The sequence below is a fragment of the Genypterus blacodes genome, unplaced genomic scaffold (assembly GCF_046128005.1).
Source record: "Genypterus blacodes isolate CSIRO-AG114 ecotype Tasmania unplaced genomic scaffold, CSIRO-AGI_Gbla_v1 ptg000037l_1, whole genome shotgun sequence".
In the NCBI taxonomy this organism is placed as follows: Eukaryota; Metazoa; Chordata; class Actinopteri; order Ophidiiformes; family Ophidiidae; genus Genypterus; species Genypterus blacodes.
The window spans coordinates 919,906-939,851 of NW_027466850.1; the positions used below are offsets into that span (position 1 = coordinate 919,906).

At 48.1% G+C, this 19,946-nt stretch overlaps 1 protein-coding gene across 1 annotated transcript in view; it reads left to right on the forward strand.

Moving 5' to 3' along the window:
• col7a1 (collagen, type VII, alpha 1) overlaps window positions 1-19,946 on the forward strand; it is a 43,181-nt gene that overhangs the window by 12,778 nt on the left and 10,457 nt on the right. Inside the window, exons 16-87 of the mRNA XM_076147320.1 lie at window positions 102-248; window positions 356-478; window positions 555-821; window positions 1,264-1,407; window positions 1,490-1,621; window positions 1,744-1,890; window positions 2,024-2,152; window positions 2,239-2,388; window positions 2,486-2,622; window positions 2,714-2,840; window positions 2,941-3,084; window positions 3,218-3,387; window positions 3,564-3,605; window positions 3,721-3,747; window positions 3,843-3,887; window positions 3,980-4,099; window positions 4,183-4,254; window positions 4,388-4,423; window positions 4,545-4,598; window positions 4,714-4,788; window positions 4,885-4,998; window positions 6,066-6,092; window positions 6,190-6,249; window positions 6,355-6,426; window positions 6,508-6,567; window positions 6,674-6,709; window positions 6,787-6,831; window positions 6,967-7,002; window positions 7,104-7,148; window positions 7,264-7,299; window positions 7,440-7,475; window positions 7,589-7,621; window positions 7,723-7,794; window positions 7,948-8,007; window positions 8,097-8,132; window positions 8,232-8,312; window positions 8,695-8,730; window positions 8,924-8,968; window positions 9,086-9,157; window positions 9,263-9,307; window positions 9,389-9,424; window positions 9,555-9,596; window positions 9,863-9,943; window positions 10,050-10,085; window positions 10,177-10,212; window positions 10,492-10,572; window positions 10,673-10,708; window positions 11,580-11,651; window positions 11,794-11,838; window positions 12,218-12,253; window positions 12,444-12,479; window positions 13,002-13,106; window positions 13,216-13,281; window positions 13,725-13,760; window positions 13,854-13,889; window positions 13,979-14,026; window positions 14,503-14,538; window positions 15,085-15,210; window positions 15,293-15,502; window positions 15,598-15,633; window positions 15,726-15,770; window positions 15,865-15,981; window positions 16,063-16,134; window positions 16,315-16,359; window positions 17,219-17,254; window positions 18,064-18,099; window positions 18,218-18,262; window positions 18,358-18,390; window positions 18,488-18,550; window positions 18,653-18,688; window positions 18,925-19,005; window positions 19,108-19,176. Coding sequence (XP_076003435.1) covers window positions 102-248; window positions 356-478; window positions 555-821; window positions 1,264-1,407; window positions 1,490-1,621; window positions 1,744-1,890; window positions 2,024-2,152; window positions 2,239-2,388; window positions 2,486-2,622; window positions 2,714-2,840; window positions 2,941-3,084; window positions 3,218-3,387; window positions 3,564-3,605; window positions 3,721-3,747; window positions 3,843-3,887; window positions 3,980-4,099; window positions 4,183-4,254; window positions 4,388-4,423; window positions 4,545-4,598; window positions 4,714-4,788; window positions 4,885-4,998; window positions 6,066-6,092; window positions 6,190-6,249; window positions 6,355-6,426; window positions 6,508-6,567; window positions 6,674-6,709; window positions 6,787-6,831; window positions 6,967-7,002; window positions 7,104-7,148; window positions 7,264-7,299; window positions 7,440-7,475; window positions 7,589-7,621; window positions 7,723-7,794; window positions 7,948-8,007; window positions 8,097-8,132; window positions 8,232-8,312; window positions 8,695-8,730; window positions 8,924-8,968; window positions 9,086-9,157; window positions 9,263-9,307; window positions 9,389-9,424; window positions 9,555-9,596; window positions 9,863-9,943; window positions 10,050-10,085; window positions 10,177-10,212; window positions 10,492-10,572; window positions 10,673-10,708; window positions 11,580-11,651; window positions 11,794-11,838; window positions 12,218-12,253; window positions 12,444-12,479; window positions 13,002-13,106; window positions 13,216-13,281; window positions 13,725-13,760; window positions 13,854-13,889; window positions 13,979-14,026; window positions 14,503-14,538; window positions 15,085-15,210; window positions 15,293-15,502; window positions 15,598-15,633; window positions 15,726-15,770; window positions 15,865-15,981; window positions 16,063-16,134; window positions 16,315-16,359; window positions 17,219-17,254; window positions 18,064-18,099; window positions 18,218-18,262; window positions 18,358-18,390; window positions 18,488-18,550; window positions 18,653-18,688; window positions 18,925-19,005; window positions 19,108-19,176 — 5,249 coding nt within the window. The remainder of the gene's footprint in view (window positions 1-101; window positions 249-355; window positions 479-554; window positions 822-1,263; window positions 1,408-1,489; window positions 1,622-1,743; window positions 1,891-2,023; window positions 2,153-2,238; window positions 2,389-2,485; window positions 2,623-2,713; window positions 2,841-2,940; window positions 3,085-3,217; window positions 3,388-3,563; window positions 3,606-3,720; window positions 3,748-3,842; window positions 3,888-3,979; window positions 4,100-4,182; window positions 4,255-4,387; window positions 4,424-4,544; window positions 4,599-4,713; window positions 4,789-4,884; window positions 4,999-6,065; window positions 6,093-6,189; window positions 6,250-6,354; window positions 6,427-6,507; window positions 6,568-6,673; window positions 6,710-6,786; window positions 6,832-6,966; window positions 7,003-7,103; window positions 7,149-7,263; window positions 7,300-7,439; window positions 7,476-7,588; window positions 7,622-7,722; window positions 7,795-7,947; window positions 8,008-8,096; window positions 8,133-8,231; window positions 8,313-8,694; window positions 8,731-8,923; window positions 8,969-9,085; window positions 9,158-9,262; window positions 9,308-9,388; window positions 9,425-9,554; window positions 9,597-9,862; window positions 9,944-10,049; window positions 10,086-10,176; window positions 10,213-10,491; window positions 10,573-10,672; window positions 10,709-11,579; window positions 11,652-11,793; window positions 11,839-12,217; window positions 12,254-12,443; window positions 12,480-13,001; window positions 13,107-13,215; window positions 13,282-13,724; window positions 13,761-13,853; window positions 13,890-13,978; window positions 14,027-14,502; window positions 14,539-15,084; window positions 15,211-15,292; window positions 15,503-15,597; window positions 15,634-15,725; window positions 15,771-15,864; window positions 15,982-16,062; window positions 16,135-16,314; window positions 16,360-17,218; window positions 17,255-18,063; window positions 18,100-18,217; window positions 18,263-18,357; window positions 18,391-18,487; window positions 18,551-18,652; window positions 18,689-18,924; window positions 19,006-19,107; window positions 19,177-19,946) is intronic.

The following is a 19,946-nucleotide window of genomic DNA, read 5'->3' on the forward strand; positions in this document are numbered from 1 at the left end:
TGTGTGTGTGTGTGTGTGTGTGTGTGTGTGTGTGTGTGTGTGTGTGTGTGTGTGTGTGTGTGTGTGTGTGTGTGTGTGTGTGTGTGTGTGTGTCATGACAGAGGGCGTGGAGGACATCCGCAGCATCCCGGGAAACCAGACGACCCTTGACCTCAGAGAGCTGGCGGTGGGCGTGTCTTACGGCGTCAGCGTCACAGCCCTGGTGGGAGAGAATGCAGGAGACCCAGTTACTGTTTACATCAGACCAGGTGAGATCAGATCCACATCCCCAGAGCTTCTCACTCTCTCCTCTGACTCACACTCGTCTCGCTCAATCCTTCAAACGCTTTGACACGGTGGAGTTTGTGTTTTTCAGAGCAAAGTGTGGGCACTGTGTCTAACCTCCGGGTGACCAATGGAAACAGTCGGAGGATGCGAATTGCCTGGACGCTGGTTCCCGGGGCGACGGGTTACAGGGTCACTTGGAGACAAGGCAGCAGTAAGTGTGACGTTGTGTATTGTATCTGTGGTCGTGGCACGTTTGTGTAACGCCCCCCCTTTGTTCTGTGTGGCAGGTGTGGAGCAGTTTCGCTCTGTGGGGCCTGAGACGTCTGCGTTCACCATAGACGGCCTCACGCCAGACGAGGCGCTGGTCATCGGGGTGGCAGCGATGGCGGATCAGCGCGTGGGAGAGGTGGCCACGCTCTCCGCCCGGACCAATCCACACTCCAGCTCAGTCTCCGGCCTGCGCATGCTCGACGTCACATCTCAGAGGCTTCGCATCGCCTGGTCCACCAGCTCCAGGGCAACGGGCTACAGGATCATTTGGCGGCGGGATGATGGTGAGAAAAGATTAGGAAGACAAAGATAGTTCAGGTTTTTGTTTTTGTGTGGGAGCATTATTAAGATATTCAGCATTCACTTAGCAGGTGAATAGTAGTTCAAAGAACGAGAACATGAGCCAAAAGCCTCTAAAGATTCCTCTATGTGAAGTTCTATATTTTTGTTACACACAATTGTCTTCGCTTTTGCCCCACAAAGTGCTTTTCTGTGACATTTAACACTGAAACCTCATAATGTTGCCCCATAACATGAAGTATCTGAGGGAGTGTAGTGGAGATACACGTGCAGAAATGAGATTTTACCGTCATTATAGCGTCAAACATTAGGTAACATAGTGGGTGCCCTTATTTGGACGTTGAAAATCATTACATTTTGCAAAAGAAGTTTTACCACTTGGCCCAGAGGCGTTGTCAGCCGTTAATCTTCCCTCTTCTGCCACAGGAGTGGAAGAATCTCGGAATGTGGCAGCAGATGTCTCCTCCTTTTCAATCGACGGACTACAGGCAGATTCGTCCTACAGAGTATTTGTGTCCACGCTGACGGGCTCTCGAGAGGGAAGCCCCGCCACCCTGAACATCAGAACCGGTACTGAATCAGACCGTTGGGTGCTACTGCTCCTCTGTGGATGTATGAAATGAGTGAATCTGCTTCCTTTCCTGCCGTACAGAGGCGGATCAGTCTGTGGTCGGGACGGTGACATCACTGCAGGTCCAGGAGGGCCACGGTGAGGTCGTCAGGGTGACCTGGGTCGGTGTGCAGGGAGCAACAGCCTATCGTGTGTCATGGAGGCGAATGGACGGTAGGTCTCACACACCTGCACTGAATCTATACCTCTGTCCTTGATTATAATTCCTTTAACATGTAATAGAAATGTTACAATCAGATTTTGATTCTTGGTGCTCTGCCTGTTTCCTCCTGTAGGTGGCGACCAGAGGACCCAGTTGGTCGGAGGAGAGGTGACCGAGGTGGATTTAGACCGGCTGGACCCGGGGGCCCAGTATGAGGTGCAGGTCCTGGCTTTAGTCAGGAACAGGGAGGGTCCCCCCATTTCTGTCCGAGTCACCACACGTGAGTCACAGCTCTGGGTTTGAACATAATAAACATCATTTGATGTGATCATAATAAACAAACTTACTAATTCGTCCATTCTGGATCTATTTTGAGGTTTTCATGAATGTACTGGATGTGTTTGTGTTCACAGCTGATGCCGCTGGCCCACGACCTACCGCCAGTTTGCGTGTAGGAGAGATTACCCAGAATTCCATGCGGCTGAGCTGGTCATTGCTGCCCGGTGCTACAGGATACGTTCTGCGTTGGAGAGAGGAGAGAGGTGCGACTCCACACTCTGACTCTGTGTGTGATTCCTCTGTACACGGCCTGTTCTGCAGCCTGTGCTTTTGTTGTCGTCCTCCTCAGACTCTGGTCCAGGCCTGTCAGTCACACTCCCCTCGTCCTCCAGCTCCTACCTGGTCACCGGCCTGCGTCTGGGCCATCGCTACCAGGTCACCCTACTGCCCACCTTCGATGGCCGGCCGGGAGTAGAGACCACTGTGGCCGAGCGCACCGGTAACACACCAACACACCAACACACGCTCAAGGATAAGCTTCCCTCTCTGCTTGCCCTGTACTCACTCTCTCTCTATCTCTCTCTCTGTCTCCACAGTGTGTGTGGGTGGCCGTCTGGACGTTGTGTTTCTTGTGCCGGCGTCTTCAGATCGGGTTGGACTGGCTGAACCTCTGCGTTCCCTCCTCACAAGTGCCACAGGGTCATTCACCACTATCGGATCACGTGACTCACAGGTACACTGCAGAGATGATGAGGATGATGATGATGATAGCGGGCCATGAAGCTCACAGTGTATTGCTCATGGTCCTTTCCGTCCTGTTTCAGGCGGGAGTTGTAGTTTACAGCTACAGACCCAAAGTCTGGTTCCTGCTTAATCGCCACGGCAGCTCTGAGACGTTATTCCAAGAGATCCAGTCGACGCCGTTTGACGACAGCTCGGGGAACAACATCGGTCAGTCTGCGTTCGCTCTCTTCTCCTCTCCTCTGACAGGCGGCCTCCTCACGACGCTCCTGACCGCTTAGTATCTGTGGCTCTTTGTCTCCCTCTGCAGGCCAGGCGCTGACTTTCACCCGGCAGTTCCTTCTGTCCACCTCAGCCGGACGGAGGCCCAGGGTGCCCGGCGTTGTCGTTATCATCGCTGACCAGAAATCTGCAGACAACCTCACTCTTGCGGCGAACAACATCAAAGCCACAGGTGCGCCGAGGAAAACCAACAAGCTCTCAAACTGTCTGAATAAAACTAGTTTACACATTATGGAATTTCTCTCTGCCTCCATGTTCGACCCGCTGGCTGATGTTTGGTAACAGCGGTGCGTTTGTTCTCTCAGGCGTCACCGTGTTGGCGGTGGGTATAGATCAAGCCAATATGGAAGAGCTGCGTCGGGCGGTGACTGACAGCAGCACACAGAACATCCTGTACGCACGCGACGCGGCACAGTTGGGCTCGCTGCATACTGATCTGGCCGACCTGCTATGTGGCATCGCTAGGATACCAGAGGTGAGGAGGAGGAGGAGGAGGAGGAGGAGCGAGTCTGGAATATCACGGAATATCATGGAAGATGTGAAATGAGTTTGTATAGCTCAATGTTCTGTATGCAATGAATAATGGTCAGGTCAGCTGTGAAACAAAAACAAATCAACCAAACCTGATTGATCTCTTCCTGGTCTCTTTAGGGAACACCAGGACCGACCCAGTGTACGGTCCAGTGCCCTCGGGTCAGTCATTCTTTGGTCTCATTAAATGTTTTGACTGACAGTAACATCCTTTTCTCTTTTGTTCCTGCTTTATTTGTTTACATTCAAAAAAGTTTTTGTCCCGTTTGCTTCTCAGGGTGAGACAGGAGAGCGAGGACAGAAGGTACAGCACAGAGAGACGCTCAGGTTCTGCTGCTCTTTCGTCTTCTTGTTTGTATTTGTGTCGGCAGTAAACCAGTGTCTTTTGTTTGACCTCAGGGTGAGCGAGGAAGAGACGCCGTAGACGGGCGCAACGGAGAACCGGTGAGTGCAGCAACACACACCTGTGCTATTGAGAGTAACATAGAAATTATGAAATCACAAATCATCTGTGTGTGTGTGTGTGTGTTTTGCAGGGCCGTGATGGTTTGCCTGGCAGGGAGGGTCCCAGAGGCCCTGAGGGACGCCCAGGTCTACCGGGCCCTGCTGCCCCCTTTGTCGGCTCAGCAGGGGGCAAAGGGGACAAGGGGGAGAGAGTGAGTGCAGCTCAGGCCGGATCAATCATCTGTTACATTTCCCTCTTAGGGATGAAGTAACCAGCAGCTTTGTCTCTGTCTAGGGTTTCCCAGGTGTGGATGGAAATCCAGGGTTGCCAGGACGACCAGGTTCCCCTGGAATAGCAGGGGTCCCAGTAAGTAGATGGAACCAAGCCAGGAACCCTTCAGAGCGGTTCATGTGCTTATAGATAGAGGAGAGAAGTTTGAGCTCATAGGTTAGTCCGTGTGTGTGTGTGTGTGTGTGTTAACTGTGTTTGTGTCCTGCAGGGTACTCAGGGTCTGTCAGGCATCAGAGGAGACTCGGTGAGTAATCCTCATCAGTCCTCTGTAATCCTGACCCACAGCGTCGCTCTGTGGACCTCTAAATATATAATATATTTGTTTCAGAATGTTTGTTTGTTGCTGAATTTTGCTGTTATTCTAGGGTGAACCAGGTGTGTCGGGGTCACAAGGGTCAAAGGGTGAGAGAGGTATCAAGGTGAGCAGCAGAGAGTTCATTATTCAACATGCTGTGTTATAGTTTGTTTTTGACGAGCAGCGAAAAAGAGAGCGAGACGTTTGTGTGTATGTTTGTGTGTATGTTTGTGTTTTAGGGTGAGCCAGGCACAGGTATATCTGGAGGCGGTCTTCCAGGAAGGAAAGGGGAGCCAGGGATCCCAGGAATACCGGTAAGATGCTGGCTGTAGTTAATTACTTTATATTATATTACGTTGTGTCATATTATGTAACTTAACATGAACCTAATTCCTGCGTTTGGTACTCAGAGCATCCCAGGGCGCCCAGGCAGCGACGGGTCCAAAGGGGCTATAGGAGCTTCAGGGATACCAGGTCAGGATGGTCGCCCTGGGTTACCAGGAACACCGGGCCTCTCCATAAAGGTTTGTATCCTGGGATGTTTCTCTCGGCAACTTTAACTTCACTTTGTAATCCAAGTTGTCTGAGCTGCTCCAGGAAATGTTCATTCATAAAACTAGCCACTTTGACACGGAAGGCTAAATCATTCATTGGGCCATTAATGGACCAACTGCATCCTATTATCCCTAAATTGAGATTCCAATATTCAATCAGTTCCCCTAGCACAGCTTCCTGCCACTGTGCACATCTCTGCACAAATGTGTGTAGAATCAGAGATCTTTAGTTACAGGCTCAATAAAAAAAAATTGACAATTAAATTAATCAACAAATCCTTTCAACTATACCAGATTAACTTTACCATGATGCACTTATGCATTAGGCCTCATCTTTAAAACAGCGTGGATGGTAACATCCTCAAAACAAAGTGTGACAAAGTTTCTCTCCAACATTAAACCTGTGTGTGTGTGTGTGTGTGTTATCTGTGTGGAGGTCATTTATTCTCATGCTTTAAGAAGAAGCTGTTGTTATTCCAAAAGACAACACCAGGTGGCAGCATTGAGTCACTAATGATGGCTGCTCAGGGATTCAGCTTGTGCCTGGAGATCAGATCAGTCAGTTATCAGGAGATGAGTTCATGTTACACTTGATAGCTGTAGTTTTTAGTGTTCTGAATGATGTAATCTTTCTCTCCTCAGGCTGTTGTGATGTGTTTGTAGATTCATGCTTCTCTCCTCAGTGTCTTAGCCTCACACTGCTGATCCCTAAAGATTACCTCATAAAGAACATTTCCTTTATTGCATTGAGGTTTGACTTTGACAAATGTGATCAGATATTTCAAGATGTGATCTGATAGAAGAGCTTTGCTGCTGGTGAACCATGATGTCACTTTTTCTGTCTCATTTCCTCTTTTGATATCATTTCCTGATAGCCAATATGATCCCTGAGCCTTAATACTGATATTGAAACATAAGTGGGTTGTGTGGGAATGAAGCTGTCGAGTATCCGAGACAAACACTCTCTCCCTCTCTGTCTCTGTCTCTCTCTCTGTCTCTGTCTCTCTCTCTCTCTCTCTCTCTCTCTCTCTCTCCAGGGAGACAAGGGGAGCACAGGAGAGCGGGTGAGTCACATGATCACCTGCTTGTCCTTTCACTTCAGTAATGTCCAGTGGAATCAGGGAGCATAATGATTCTCAGCTCTTATCTCTCTGCTGACAGGGACCTCCAGGAGCCGGAGTGGGCGGGGGGGCGGCGGTGAAGGGCGACAAAGGCTCCCCAGTAAGCGCCGGCAATCAGGAGGAAAACGCTGACATGCCTATTTTGCCGTGTGTGTAGGTGCATGTGGGTGTGTTTTGCATTAACTAATTGCTTTTTTATTATCAGGGTACTGCAGGACCTCCAGGAGCTCAGGGCCCCAGAGGGCTCGCAGGCTCCCTAGGGGCCAAAGGAGATAAGGTAGCTGTAGATTGATGTGTCCCGCACACAGCTGTGCAGGTTTGGCGTGTGTATCATGTGAGACGTCTGTTTGTTTCTCAGGGTGAGACGGCTGAGGGGCTGCCCGGACCTGCAGGCAGGCAAGGAGAGCCTGGGGACAGGGTAGGTTGTTTTAAGGAAAATGGATTGGAATTCTGGATGGAATTCTGATGATGAATCCAATTATTGTAAGTCCATGTGGTGTAAACGTCGTGTTCCTCTCTTCCAGGGCCCCCGGGGGCCTCCAGGGGAAATTGGCAGCAAGGTAAGTTTGGGAAAGATCACTTGTGAAGCGAAGCGCTGACAGACACATGACCACCTTCACTCTTTGTGTCCTGGTAGGGGGACCGAGGACAGCCAGGTGAGGCGGGGTCACAGGGAGACAGAGTGAGTCACATTCTGTATGAACTGTATTGTGTATGAGTATCAGCCAGGACATGCCGTCTCCTCGCGCAACGGGATGAAAGCAGAACATTTCCTCTCCTACACAGTCAGTGAGTCTGGACATTTGTCTCTTTGTAGGGGGAGCGGGGGCCAGCCGGTGAATCAGGTGAAAGAGTGAGTACCACTGCACTGATGTTAGGGTTTTCAAAGGCCATCAGTTAAGAACGTTCATCCTGAGGCCACTGGGCTGTTAAATGAATGATATTGTCTCCCAGGGGGGCCAAGGGAAGCCGGGCCTTCAAGGGACTGCAGGCCTGAGGGTGAGTGGCCAGACCAGCTGATGATGTCACCATGTTTACTGCTCCAACCAGGAAAGATATGGTTATTAAGAATTCATAGAGGGTTTGATAAGTAAGTCTTTCCATTCGCCCCCAGGGTTTACCAGGACCCAGTGGAACCGCTGGAGAAAAGGTGAGACCGATTGAATCAAACTGTAATGTAAGAGAAGCAGCAGATCAATAGGAACGTGATTCCATCGCAGAACGTTTCATTATCCGATCCAATGATCTTCCAAACAAAGGTGAATGAACATCTGAACCTTCTGTTCCCAGGGAAACGACGGAGCACGAGGGGAGCCGGGAAGAAGTGTGAGTAATCGGAGAGGAAGAACGACATGTTTAATCTTTCCTCTTTGAAATAGTGCACTTCCTGTCCATGAGAGCGTCTCAGTCATAACCATGAGTCTGTGTTATCCATCCAGATTGCAGGGCTTCCAGGAAAGAAAGGAGAACAGGTAGGTTATCCATTTCTTCATTTGTCATCCATCTCATCATGTTAAGTGAGGTCACTGTGCGCTGACGTCACCGTGCGTCACCGCGGTCTCCTCTCCCACAGGGCGAGAGCGGCGCGGCCGGTCCCGAGGGGGCCAGGGGACTGACGGGACAACAAGGACTGAGAGGGGAGAAAGTGAGTTATTGATGAAAGGATGGTGACGATGATGATGATGATGATGGTGGTGGTCATGATGAGGCTCTGCTCACTGACAGCCTGAGCGTCCTTGTGGCTCATATTTAGTTTATTGTTTTTATATTGATCTGTTATTCCTTCTCATTCTGCAAGGGCTCCTCAGGGTCGGGGGGCGGCGGCACGCTGGGGCCTAAAGGAGAACCGGGGGATCGGGTATGTTCAGTTTGTACATCACCAATCTGTGTGCCACCTGTCAGTGTGTGCCACGTCCTGAACACACCGATGTGCTTCCTCTCCTGCAGGGACAGGCTGGGATCAGTGGGAAGCCAGGCGGCAAAGTGAGAATCCTGAAAGGGATTTATTAGTTTGTGTTGATGATGTCACTGTGCTGTTAACAAACAGGTCTGATAGGTCAGCTCTGACTTCCTGTTCATCAGGGGGAGCCGGGTGAAGCTGGAGAGAGGGGAGAGAATGGCCGACCGGGAATATCAGGGAAGAACGGGCTCTCTGGAAAACAGGTGGGGGGAAAGTGTTCACCAACAAGCTTCAACCTCTAAGAAAACTCACAGGAATGTTTGAAGTTCAGCCAATCATTGCTGTATATTGCTGTCAGCACCGTTTCTTTATTTAACGATTCAACCGTCCTCTTCCTCTTTGCATTGCTTCCCTCTGATGTCATTTCAGAGGTAAATCTAACACTAATTCTCTGCTAACTACTGTGAATATTCATGTGCCATCTCCACCCGATCCCACGTATGAGAGTACGAGAGTATGAGAGTACGAGAGTATGAGAGTACGTCCTGACCATCTGCTCGGTTGATGCATGGGATTTTCTGTTATCACTGCCATGATTTGCTCACAATTGAAAGTAATGAATTTTTTATACCTGCAATTTCCCAGGGAGAGAAAGGAGACAAGGGCGATGAAGGCACTCCAGTAAGACTCCGTTTCCCTCTTCATCCTCTCCATTGCCCCTTTCTCCAAAGCTCTTACATTTTTAATTATTTTCCATTTTCTCGCCGTTTATTTCCCCCACCCTGAACACAGAAACCATGTCAGTATCTGTAGATATCAGAGGGGGAATGTTAGCGCCGGTGTCTCATTATGTTTTCATGTTGTTCTCCATCAGGGGGAGGCCGGACTCCCAGGGAAGGCTGGAGAACGAGGACTGAGGGTAAGACGTTTTAATGATTTAACCTCAAAGTGATTGACTTTAGGGTCTTTAAGTGGCCCTGAGGTCTTTAGGGTCTTTGCCCAGTAAGCAGACATTTTTATTGACCCCCCCCTGCAGGGACTGGCCGGTCAGCCGGGGCGACCGGGGGAGAAAGGAGACTTTGGAGACCCAGGAGAGCACGGGCGGAATGTGAGGCACACTATTACTTATCCTCATACAGACATGTTTCCGATATGCTCTCTCCCCTGGAAGGTCTGTTGCTCAGCATCTCTATTGATCTGTGTTCGATCATAGGGCAGCCCCGGGCCTGCGGGACCAAGAGGAGAGACCGGAGAGCAGGTTTTCTTGTCTTCTTTCTGTACCACATGTTCACTATATTTCTATTAATGGAATCACATACCAAACTCTCTCTTTTTCAAGGGGCTTCAAGGTCCTGCAGGACCTCCAGGGAAGGTGGTGAGTCTGCAGAATAATATGTTTCAGAGTAAACTCATGTGTAACACTTAACACTGACACAAACACACAACATGAAGCAAGCAGAACAGGCTCATGATCCTCCATGTCTCCATGTCTCTGTCCTCCACAGGCTGACATCCAGGGTCAGCTGAAAGGAGAGAGAGGGGAGAAGGTGTGTAATGTCTGTGTGTGTGTGTGTGTGTGTGTGTGTGTGCCCTTGCACAAAGCCATAGTGTGCCCTCCCACTTGTGATGCAATTGCAGCTTTTATTATAATTATTGCAGACCTTTCTATATATAACCTCCTTAAATGACAGCAGCCCTCTGCATATTAATAAGCACATTAGCTGCCTGTAAAATTGAAATTAGATGGTTGAACACCGCACCTACCACTACCTGTTTCAGTGTGGCTAAGGTGTGACATCTTTTATATCCCCAGGGCGAAGACGGTGACCCAGGTGAACACGGGGCCAAAGGTGTGAAAGGTGAAGCGGGGGCGGCTGGAACCCCGGGCTTACGAGTTAGTTCACCTCATTCTTTACAGCTTATAAACTCCCTGCACCCCCACACCCCCCTTTGTTCTGTTATGTGTGACTGATTGAACTCTCTGATATGTGTTCTTAAAGGGTCCAGAGGGTCAGCGGGGTCTTGCAGGGGCACGAGTGAGTTTGTCTCCTGTTATTACTGAGCTTCAGATCTATAACTGCCATATCTATAACCCTGATGATATACACATCCTTCTCTTATTGTCAGGGTGACGCAGGAGAAAGAGGAGCACCTGGAGATAAGGTTTGACATTGATCAGCAGCCTTGTTAATATTTCAAACCAATATTAAAAGACCCAGATTCTAGCTTTCTGGTGAGTGGCAGGTCTCACTGTCCTTCATTCCACCGGACTCTGTTTGGCATGCTGCAGATTCCCAGTGGGATGGAGTGCAGTGAGGTTGGCAGAAAGCATCAAAGCTTCAAACTTTTAATGAGGTCCCCGAATATCTGGCTGTGATATAAATATGTTCCTCCAGATTTCCTTGCTGTCCCTCTAACCTTGTAACCTCTCTGTCTGATCAGGGGGAAAGAGGAGCGTCCGGCTTAGACGGGCGTCCAGGTCTTGATGGTAAACCAGGTGGACCTGGACCGGCGGGTCAGAGGGTGTGTACACTTACACTCTCACCAAAACACCTGAATACACCTTATACTTAAAGCTTTGCTGTGTTGCTAATGCAGGTGAGTTTTGTTCTGTGTGTTACAGGGTGACTCAGGGAAACAGGGAGATCCTGGGAGGGATGTAAGTCTCCTCCAACATACATATACCTACATGTGTTCTCATATAACTGGGCATTAAAATGGCAACATTGGGTGTTAACAATGGCTTAAATGTAGATTTTGGCTGCAGGTGATTGGTGAGTTTGTTGAGTTTTATAGAGGAAAAAAAGGCCATTTGTTGGTACAAATACAGACGTTATGGTTATACTGTCGCAAAGCCCATCCAGCTGTAATATTAGAGGTTCTAAATATGGCAGTTAAGCAGTTAATGAGTCAATTGTGTATTTATTTGTATTCTGAACTTTGCCAGCAACTCTGTGTTAAAGAGAAACACACACAGAAAGCACACAGAGCAAATGCCACTGTGCAGTACCGTCCTCTGCATTGTGCAGTTCATGTGTTCATGCTGTAGGGGGCACTGTGTAAATGTGAAACACTGACAACAACTTCAGCAGCAGCCAGTGTCTCTAACCCACTGAGACTGCGGCTCAGTGAGTCTCATGTGACTCCAGTGATTCCATAATGAGCCCATTGGAGCGCCTCCTCCCTCTGATGTCCATCTCAGTCTGAGTGTTTACAGAGTTTGGGAAAGCTGCCACTCATTTTGAAAATGTTTTGACATCGGTTACTGAGCGCTTCAGATTGTCAACGCTAATTTTCTTTTTAGGGCCACGGAAACAGCAGAGCAAATGTTCCTGTGGCAGTTTTGATAAATATTTTGGATCCTATTTGGTGGAGTTGATAGGCGACATATCTGCAGCTACTGTGTTTATAAATACAAAATGTAGTTGGCGTCTCTTGACATTTGCTTCCCCCTGTCAGAAACATCATGGAGAAGTCACAAACAAGAAACTATAGTCCTATTCACTCTGTGTGCTGCTGTATTTTATCAGGGTTTACCAGGACTTAGAGGGGAACAGGGTCCCCTAGGGCCTGTGGGACCCCCAGGCACTGCAGGCACACCGGTGAGTCACACACACCCACACACGCACCCAGACACTTGTATCTTATATTTATCTCTCTGTCGGTGTCTGTCCATCTTTCACTGAGTTTTCCACCACACATGCCCTCTCAGTGCGTCTCATCAGTCCTGCTCTTCTCTTTCAGGGTAAAGCAGGAGAAGATGGCAAACCTGGCGCTGCTGGCAAAATGGTGACTGCTCCGCTCACACACACACACACACACACACACACACACACTCCTGCATCCCGACCACATCCCCTTCCCGAGCGCGACGTTAAAGATGAACTCGATTCTCTGCCGTTACTTTGTGTCAGAAGTGCATCGGCCCATCTGTCCTCTTGACCTCTATGTCACTGAAACGTCCGTTTGACTCGACTCAGCCGCACTGCAGGATATTTATTTCAGGATACAATGCATAATGTGGGCCTTAAGTGACTCTGTGAAGTCACCGCACTGACTTATGTGAGTGCTGCTCCGACAGGCTGGCCATGATTCTGTTTGTTGTCTGTGGAGATTCATCTGTTGCTTGTTAGTGTTTGGTCTGTATCCTATTTTGTTTCTGTTACAGGGAGAGGATGGCGTGCCAGGGGAAGATGGCAGGAAGGTTTGTGACTGTTATTCAGTGTGTGAGGAGCAGTTTATCCCTAGAAAACTCATTTTTAGTTTGTCGTCTAATTTATTTCATGTCTGTGAGAGTCCTCCAGCGCTGCAGCGTTCAAATAAATTGAAATCTCTCATCTCTTCACAAATACTGTGCACAATGGGATCCTAACACAGCTCTCTTTGCTCTGCAGGGGGACCAAGGAGACACAGGGACACCTGGAAGAGACGTCAGTGTTTCCAAAAGCTCCTTTATATTGTGATCGCTCTGACCGAAGCTGCCTCTGTGTGTTCTCTCTCTTCTGTCTCTCCCCAACTTCTGCCCTGCCTTGATTCTGCCACCCTCCACTTTATTGTATTACACGTTAGCTCTCCCCCTTCTTTTCCCATATCACATTCTCCCACAAGTGTATTTATTAACCATGCTTTCCTCTGACATTGACATTACCATCACACTCTATCTCACTGCTAAATCAATAGCACTCTGAAAAGAGGCTGTATACATTCACTAGGCTCTAATGATCAAGCTTAGCCTTTAAGGGGGAGCCACTTCTGAGAGGAATCCAGAGGGGCGCCAAATGTCACAGCGCTGTTTTCATGTGCAGATTCATTTTAATTATCCGTAGAACATCAGCAGAGGGGGGGCAGAGGCCACCTGCTTTGATTTTTCTAGTTCAGCTTCTGCTGTAGCTTAACGGGAAGCAACACTGTGAAGAGTGAATAACAATTATGTCACTTAATGTGTTTTCAAGGGCCGTGATGGACTGAAAGGAGACCGAGGCCTTGCTGGCCCTGGAGGTCCCTCTGGCCCTGCAGGACCTGCTGGGGTCCCTGGCAGCATTGGGCCTCCTGGACAGGTGCAGCTTAGAACGTCGCCACATTTGAATAAACATGTGAACGATGATGTTATCCCTGTATCTGTGTGTGTTAGCAATCTATTTAACACCCCTCCTGCTCTCTCTTCAGGTAGTTTTTGTTAAGGGAGTTGAAGCAGCGCCGATCCCGGGCCCTCAGGGGCCACCTGGAACCCCGGTAAGTCCGCATGACATTGCAGGATTCTAAGTTTCTAAGTAATTGCGTTAACATGAGTGTTACCATAAAAGGCACACATGGCTGCTTTTCCTGTAGGTTATAGTGCTGTGAATAATCTGGGCCTCGGAGGGCTACTTAATGCAAGAGGAAACCATTTACACACACACCAGTCCTCTGTGTGTGATCATGTTTGCCTCACAATATCATAGCGAAGGTCATCTGACTAAGACATTAACAATAAAGAATGGGTGCAGATCAAAGGATACTTCTTTTTTTACACAAATGTGTGTGTGTGTGAACGAGCGTGTGTGAGTGTGTGTGTGTGTGTGTGTGCATGTTGCAGCGATGTCTGTCTGTTTTATCAGCATCTCTATCTATGCTGCTGCAGCCTCCCACAGTCTTATCTCCTGATGTGTTCTCATTGTCCTCGCTCTGTCCTTCAGGGAGTACCTGGGATTCCAGGAGCCTCGGGTGTGAGAGTAAGTCACAGTCGTCTCTGTTGACCTTGGATTTCACAACAACAACCTGCCAGTCGTCTGTATTTCTGACCTTCAAACTTGTCTTTGTTGCAGGGAGAGAGAGGCTCTCCTGGCCTGAAAGGCGACGCTGTGAGTCCAGCATTCACTTTCTCTATAATGGCCAGATTGAACTCTCTTTCATTTTGTGTTGATGCTTTGAGGTCATATCTTATTCACAGGGAGACCCAGGAGAGGATGGAGCGCCGGGAAAACCTGGGACATCGGTGGTAAGAGAGTCAACACATGACCTGGAATGACCCAGATGTGACCTTAATGTGACGAGCTGAATCTTCATCTCATCTGCTTGTCTTATTATCTTACCACTATAATTGGTGTGTGTGTGTGTGTGTGTGTGTGTGTGTGTGTGTGTGTGTGTGTGTGTGTGTGTGTGTGTGTGTGTGTGTGTGTGTGTGTGTGTGTGTGTGTGTGTGTGTGTGTGTGTGTGTGTGTGTGTGTGTGTGTGTGTGTGTGTGTGTGTGTGGAGTTCTTTGCCAAGAACTTTTTTACACTGTGTAGTTGTGAATGTGTGTTTTGTGGGCTTATCTCTTGTTGCCATGACATTCTACAGCCGTTGTATATTCTTCCTTTTACTCCACGACAATAATAGTTCTGAATTATATTGGTAGACTTTTCCCTTAAAATCTGTACATATTCTTCATTCCTGTTGAATGTTGTGTGTGTGTGTGTGTGTTTCTCTCCCCAGGATGTGCAGAAGGCTTTGGCTCACGTCGGTATTCAGGTATGGATTGGTTCTAGTATTTTATATTACATGTAGAACATCGATCCTACTTTGATTTTGTACTTTAATTTATTAGTTAGTTTAATTGACCAGATGTGTTTTAGTAAAGGAGAACATGAACATAAGTAGACTTGTTGTTGATTCAGATACAGTTAACTATAATGTGACCATTTGAAGTAATAGCTACTCAACTTCTAAGGTGTGTGAGCAAATATTGTTGTGTTTGATGCTCTCAGTAATGGACCCTTGTGCTATTGCAAAGATCACCAATAAAAAACACTGATCTGTTTTCTCTGTAGCTGTTTTACTGCTGCCATGTTTTCTGTTTTTATCTGAATATAATTGGTTTGTGCTGCAGATCTCAATTTGCTCGACTGAGGCAGTGTGTGTGTGTTTGTGTGAGAGAGAGAGAGAGAGAGAGGGATACATGGTAAACACTCATTTCAAACCACTACCCAGCTCCTCTGCTTGTGGAATAAATAATGAATCTTCAGCTCTTCAGCACCTTAAGGTGAAGCTCTGGTCCCTGCTCTGTCCTCCACATAGGTGTCTGACCTGAAGGTGCTGGTGGATAGGAAGGATGTAGTCACCTCACGCCCAGTGCAGAAGGCAGAGAGAGGCGAAAAGGGTGACAGAGGTGAACAAGGACAGCGAGGTCCAGCCGGTGCAGATGTAAGATGAGTCCGCATGGAATCATTCACTCCCATGCTTGTTTTCATTACATGGCTTTAAACTTCATCTGATTATCTGTTAGGGTGGTCGGGGTGTTCCGGGTGAGAGAGGATCTAAAGGAGACCAAGGGGACCGGGGGCCTGCAGGGGCAACTGGACCTACAGGAAGGGCCATTGGAGAGAGAGGACCAGAGGGACCCACGGGTCCAGCTGGAGAGTCGGGCAAGCCAGGAATACCAGGTGTTCCTGGGCGAGCCGGTGAACTTGGGGAGGTTGGAAGAACAGGAGATAAGGTGAAGAGGTCGGGTGGGAGTAAATGAGAGAAGAATCTTCTTTGTGTGTGACCGTGACCACGCTAACATTGTGTGTGTGTGTGTGACCCTTTCAGGGGGACAGAGGAGAGAAGGGGGACAGAGGAGAAGCTGTGAGTGTCTCATTTGCAAGGATACTGTTTACTTTGCTTCTCCAGATCATGGTTAAGTACACTATAACCTGAGATTTGCTTCTGGTCATCAGGGCAAACTCGGAACTACTGGACCGTCTGGCCCTCCGGGTCAAAAGGTGAACTCCCCGTTGACGTTAACAATACATCAAAACAGATGAGATCTATACAGGATAGACAAGAGAGGTCAAAGGTCGTTGTCTGTGTATGCAGGGTGCATCTGCTGACTCTGTGCTGATTGGCTCACCTGGGGCCAGAGGTATGCCAGGATTTGCTGGTCAGAAGGGAGAGCCTGGTGTTGCAGGACCACTAGGACCCAAAGGAGAACGGGTAACATTTCCTAATTATACAAAAGTCAAACATTGAAATCATTTGTGACGTGTTGTGAGATGTTTGACCTGTGTCTTACAGGGTTTCGCGGGATCTCATGGTGACAAGGGAGATCGAGGAGCAGAAGGAGACAAAGGACGTGACGGCTCCCAGGTCAGTTTGCTCTGTGGTGTATTCTAAGAGAATCTAGAAATGCTCACCAACCATACACACATTGGAAACACATTTATACACTTGTGCTGTTATCACCATATGTATTGTTTCCTTTAGTCTTTCAAAATGAGATGTGGGACCGATACATTTGATAGAATCTTCCATGTCTGTGTTTTTTAGGGAGTACCAGGTGAATCAGGTAAACCTGGTCAGGATGGGAAACCGGTAAGTGGACAGCAACTTGAATCTTTTCTATTTCTATTAAATCAATAATAAAGACTTCCTTTCTGTATTTTAATAATGTCAACTTTTGGTGTTTGTTTTTATCAACAAGCACAATGCAGAAATGACGTTTTTCCCCAGAGACACGAAATGAATTTTTTTTCCGAAGAGCTATAAGCGATTTTACTAGTTAACTAGATTTGATAGCCTGTTGTAAACGTTTGGTGATGTTTAATATGCATGCTTTTTAAATACTTTACCTACTTACCTCCTTTAAAAATATCAAACCAGCAGGATTCCAGTTCCCATCAATGGACACTGAGATCTCACTGAGGTTTCATCATTTCCCTTTGCATACATTCCCAGTGTTCTGTTAGAGTTGCACACATATTGTGGCTGATATCTGTGTGAGTCATCAGAAGCCATCCAGGAACAAATGTAACAGGAGGAGGAGGAGAGATATTGAGCGTGACCTTAAACTCTTTGTTTCCTTCCCTGAATGTCGGCGCAGGGTCCAGCAGGGCTTGCTGGTCCTCAAGGCCAACCAGTGAGTAAGCAGTGACTCAGCACAGAGGCCCATTCCCTCGTAGGCTTGATCTTTTACGTAAACCAATGGGATGGCTGCGAGCACTGAGCCGACGGAGCTCTCTTTCCCCTCCTTGGGCTGAGGCTATGTAGTTCCTTAGACGGTGGCCTATTGCATCTGTGCGGCTCCCACACACTGTCTGTCCCCCGCCTCTTCTTATCATGTCTCTCTGATATGTGTCTTATCTCTGTCCATTTCCTTTTGTGTGTTTTTTCTCTCCCACCCCCAAATCATCACTGTCCCCCCCACCCACCCCATCCCACCCATCGTCTCCAGGGCATGCCTGGGTTTCCAGGAGTGCTAGGCAGACCGGTAGGTTCTTTGCTGTTGGCTGTCATGCTTGAGCTCAGGGGGGAGTAAGGGGGCGGTGGGAGAACATGCCCAACACGAGATGCCACAGGGCCTCGGCACAGAAAGCTGGAAAGTTATCTACATTTGCTACACGCAGCACACGAGGAACAAGCCGGCATCAGAATTCACACACCGTCATGTCACACACTTCCCAGCTGCACATCACCACTTTAATCTTAATTCATTTGTATTGGCAACATTCCTGCAGAGAGCTGGAGTCGGGGATAAGAGTTGGCGCTTGATGGGTTCCTCATGAAATATTAATCCAGACCACCTGTCCCCAGAGCGCCCGTGTCGAAGTCAGGAGTTAAATTCTGAATCTGGAATTTGAATGTGTAAACCGCCACAGATTTGGGAGATGAAAGGAAGTCAGGAACTCCAGAATTTCCAGGTGTAGCTCTCGTCACGATTAAACGCAGAATAGTGGCGGGAATACTAAATTGTTGGGTTTATTGGGTTGGGTAAAATATATTTGCTGGAGTCTGCTTATTGTGCATGCAGCTGTGCCTGCTGTCGGGTGTGCGCTTCTCCCTGCCAGAGTATTGATTTTTTTCCGCGCTTATCGTGTCTGTTTACGCTGTGATATGTGTTTGTCATTAGACACTAGATGTTTGTGTGTTTGTCAGTCAGCGACATGACTCTGTTGTGCTAGTTGTGATGAACATATTTATATGTAAATATAGTTGCATAAGATGTGTCTGTATGATTTACAAAGCATGTGTAGAGATGTGTTTATGATGTAGCTCATATACTGAATGCTTTGCCTGTAGGGGAATCCGGGAGATCCTGGCATGAGGGGGCCAACTGTAAGTACCGCACACACACACACACACACACACACACACACACACACACACACACTCACCTTCACAGTATCTTATCAACACCTTCACTTCACATGTTAATTATCTATGTTTTAATCAGGGTCCCATGGGTCCCAATGGGTCTCCAGGTCCAGCAGGTGTGAAGGTGAGTTGAGACTGTGTTTCTTGCTCTGTGTTAGCTTCCACTCCTTTCTTTGGTGCCTGGTGTCCATGGCCATGACACGCTTGTCTCTTTCCCAGGGTAATCAGGGAGAGCCAGGGGTCGGTGTCCAGGTAAGACTGTTTGTAACAACATTTCCTGGCATCGGTCACAGAGTGTGTGTGATGCCGATCCAGTCAGTCAGTGGAGTTGTATTCCTCCTCTCTCCAGGGTCCTTCTGGTGCCCAAGGGAGCACTGGACTGCCAGGACCACCAGGTCCTCCAGGAGTCAGTGTAAGTGTTCCCATAAATCACACTCCTTTGTATGAAACCCAATGGAAACATGATGTGTCAGATTGTGTTTTTCCCTACTAATCTATTTCTTTCCCCCTCCAGGGTCCACAGGGGCCTCCAGGGCAGACGGGCCAGGTGGTGAGTATGCACTTCTGATCCAGCTGCTACTGTGAAACACTATGACTGTCCAGGTCATTGTAATAAACAAAGGATTTTATGTTTATAATATTAAAAGGCTGCTTGTGGAATGTGCAGTGAGTGAAGCTGAGGACCTGCAGCCCCCACAGCTAACAGGGGCTCTGCCTCTGACTCCATCACTGAGTCCATATTTGCAGTCCTAGTAAATGTAGATCTAACTTAATATGCCTCTTTAGGGTGAAGCGGGTAAACCAGGGGTCCCTGGAAGAGATGGAGTTCCTGGAAAGGAAGGATTACATGGTTCGCCTGGAAAGCAGGTGTGTTTCATGATCTGTAGACCGTATATCTGTGCTGTTATAGAGCACGTATGTGTGTTTATAATGTGCACCAGAGGAATCATTGTGTAAATTGTTCCTCAGGGCATCGTTGGACCTCCAGGCCAGTCTGGTTTAAAGGGGGAACAGGGAGACAGCGGTCCTCCAGGGAAGGTGAGACATGCTGTATTTACTGCACAGCATCTGGCTAAACGGACAGTCAATAAAAAATGGGTTCCGCTCGTTTATAAGCCGTCGTTCTAGCTGAAGAATTATTTAGTGCCCGGAGAAAAAGGTTATTTTCCTACAGTGCTATTCTTAGCCTCCCTCTGTGTGACTTATCATCTGATATTCAGCACCAGGTGGTCACATTCTGAGTCCTCCTGCAGGGGGCCTCAGTGATAGTACAGATACGCCCCCCCCTGTCTAATCATACACTTCTTCAGCTTGGCCAGGAGCATCACTCTTATCTGTACATATGCTGCTCCGAGCTGTCACTATACACTCTGATATACAAGCAACGTGAGAGCCATTGGAAACGGAACATAGAGGCAGCTGTCAACTGCTCCATCCATCCACGCATCCATCCATGGCTGTTGAATGGTAATTGCTCCATGTAATCATATGTTGTAGAGAGGACACACTAAAGTACACCTGGGTTGTAGCTATAGCAGCCAGTTTGCAGCACATTTCTGCTTCTGGGTGTGTAAACAGTGTCTCACTCACCCAGGGGTGTTGTGTACACGGCGGTCTGTGACTTCTGTGTGTCCTGGTGAAAGCCGTGCAGCTCCCTCTGTTACTGCGTGGAGTCTGGATTATAAAGTTGAGGCGTTTGTGGTCTTTGTGCGTCTCATTCTTAGTAGTCATGTTGGCTAGAAATAGCTTCAGTGGCTTGGTGAGTATTTTGATCTGATGTGAGGGTGTAAAACAAGAACTTTAGTCTC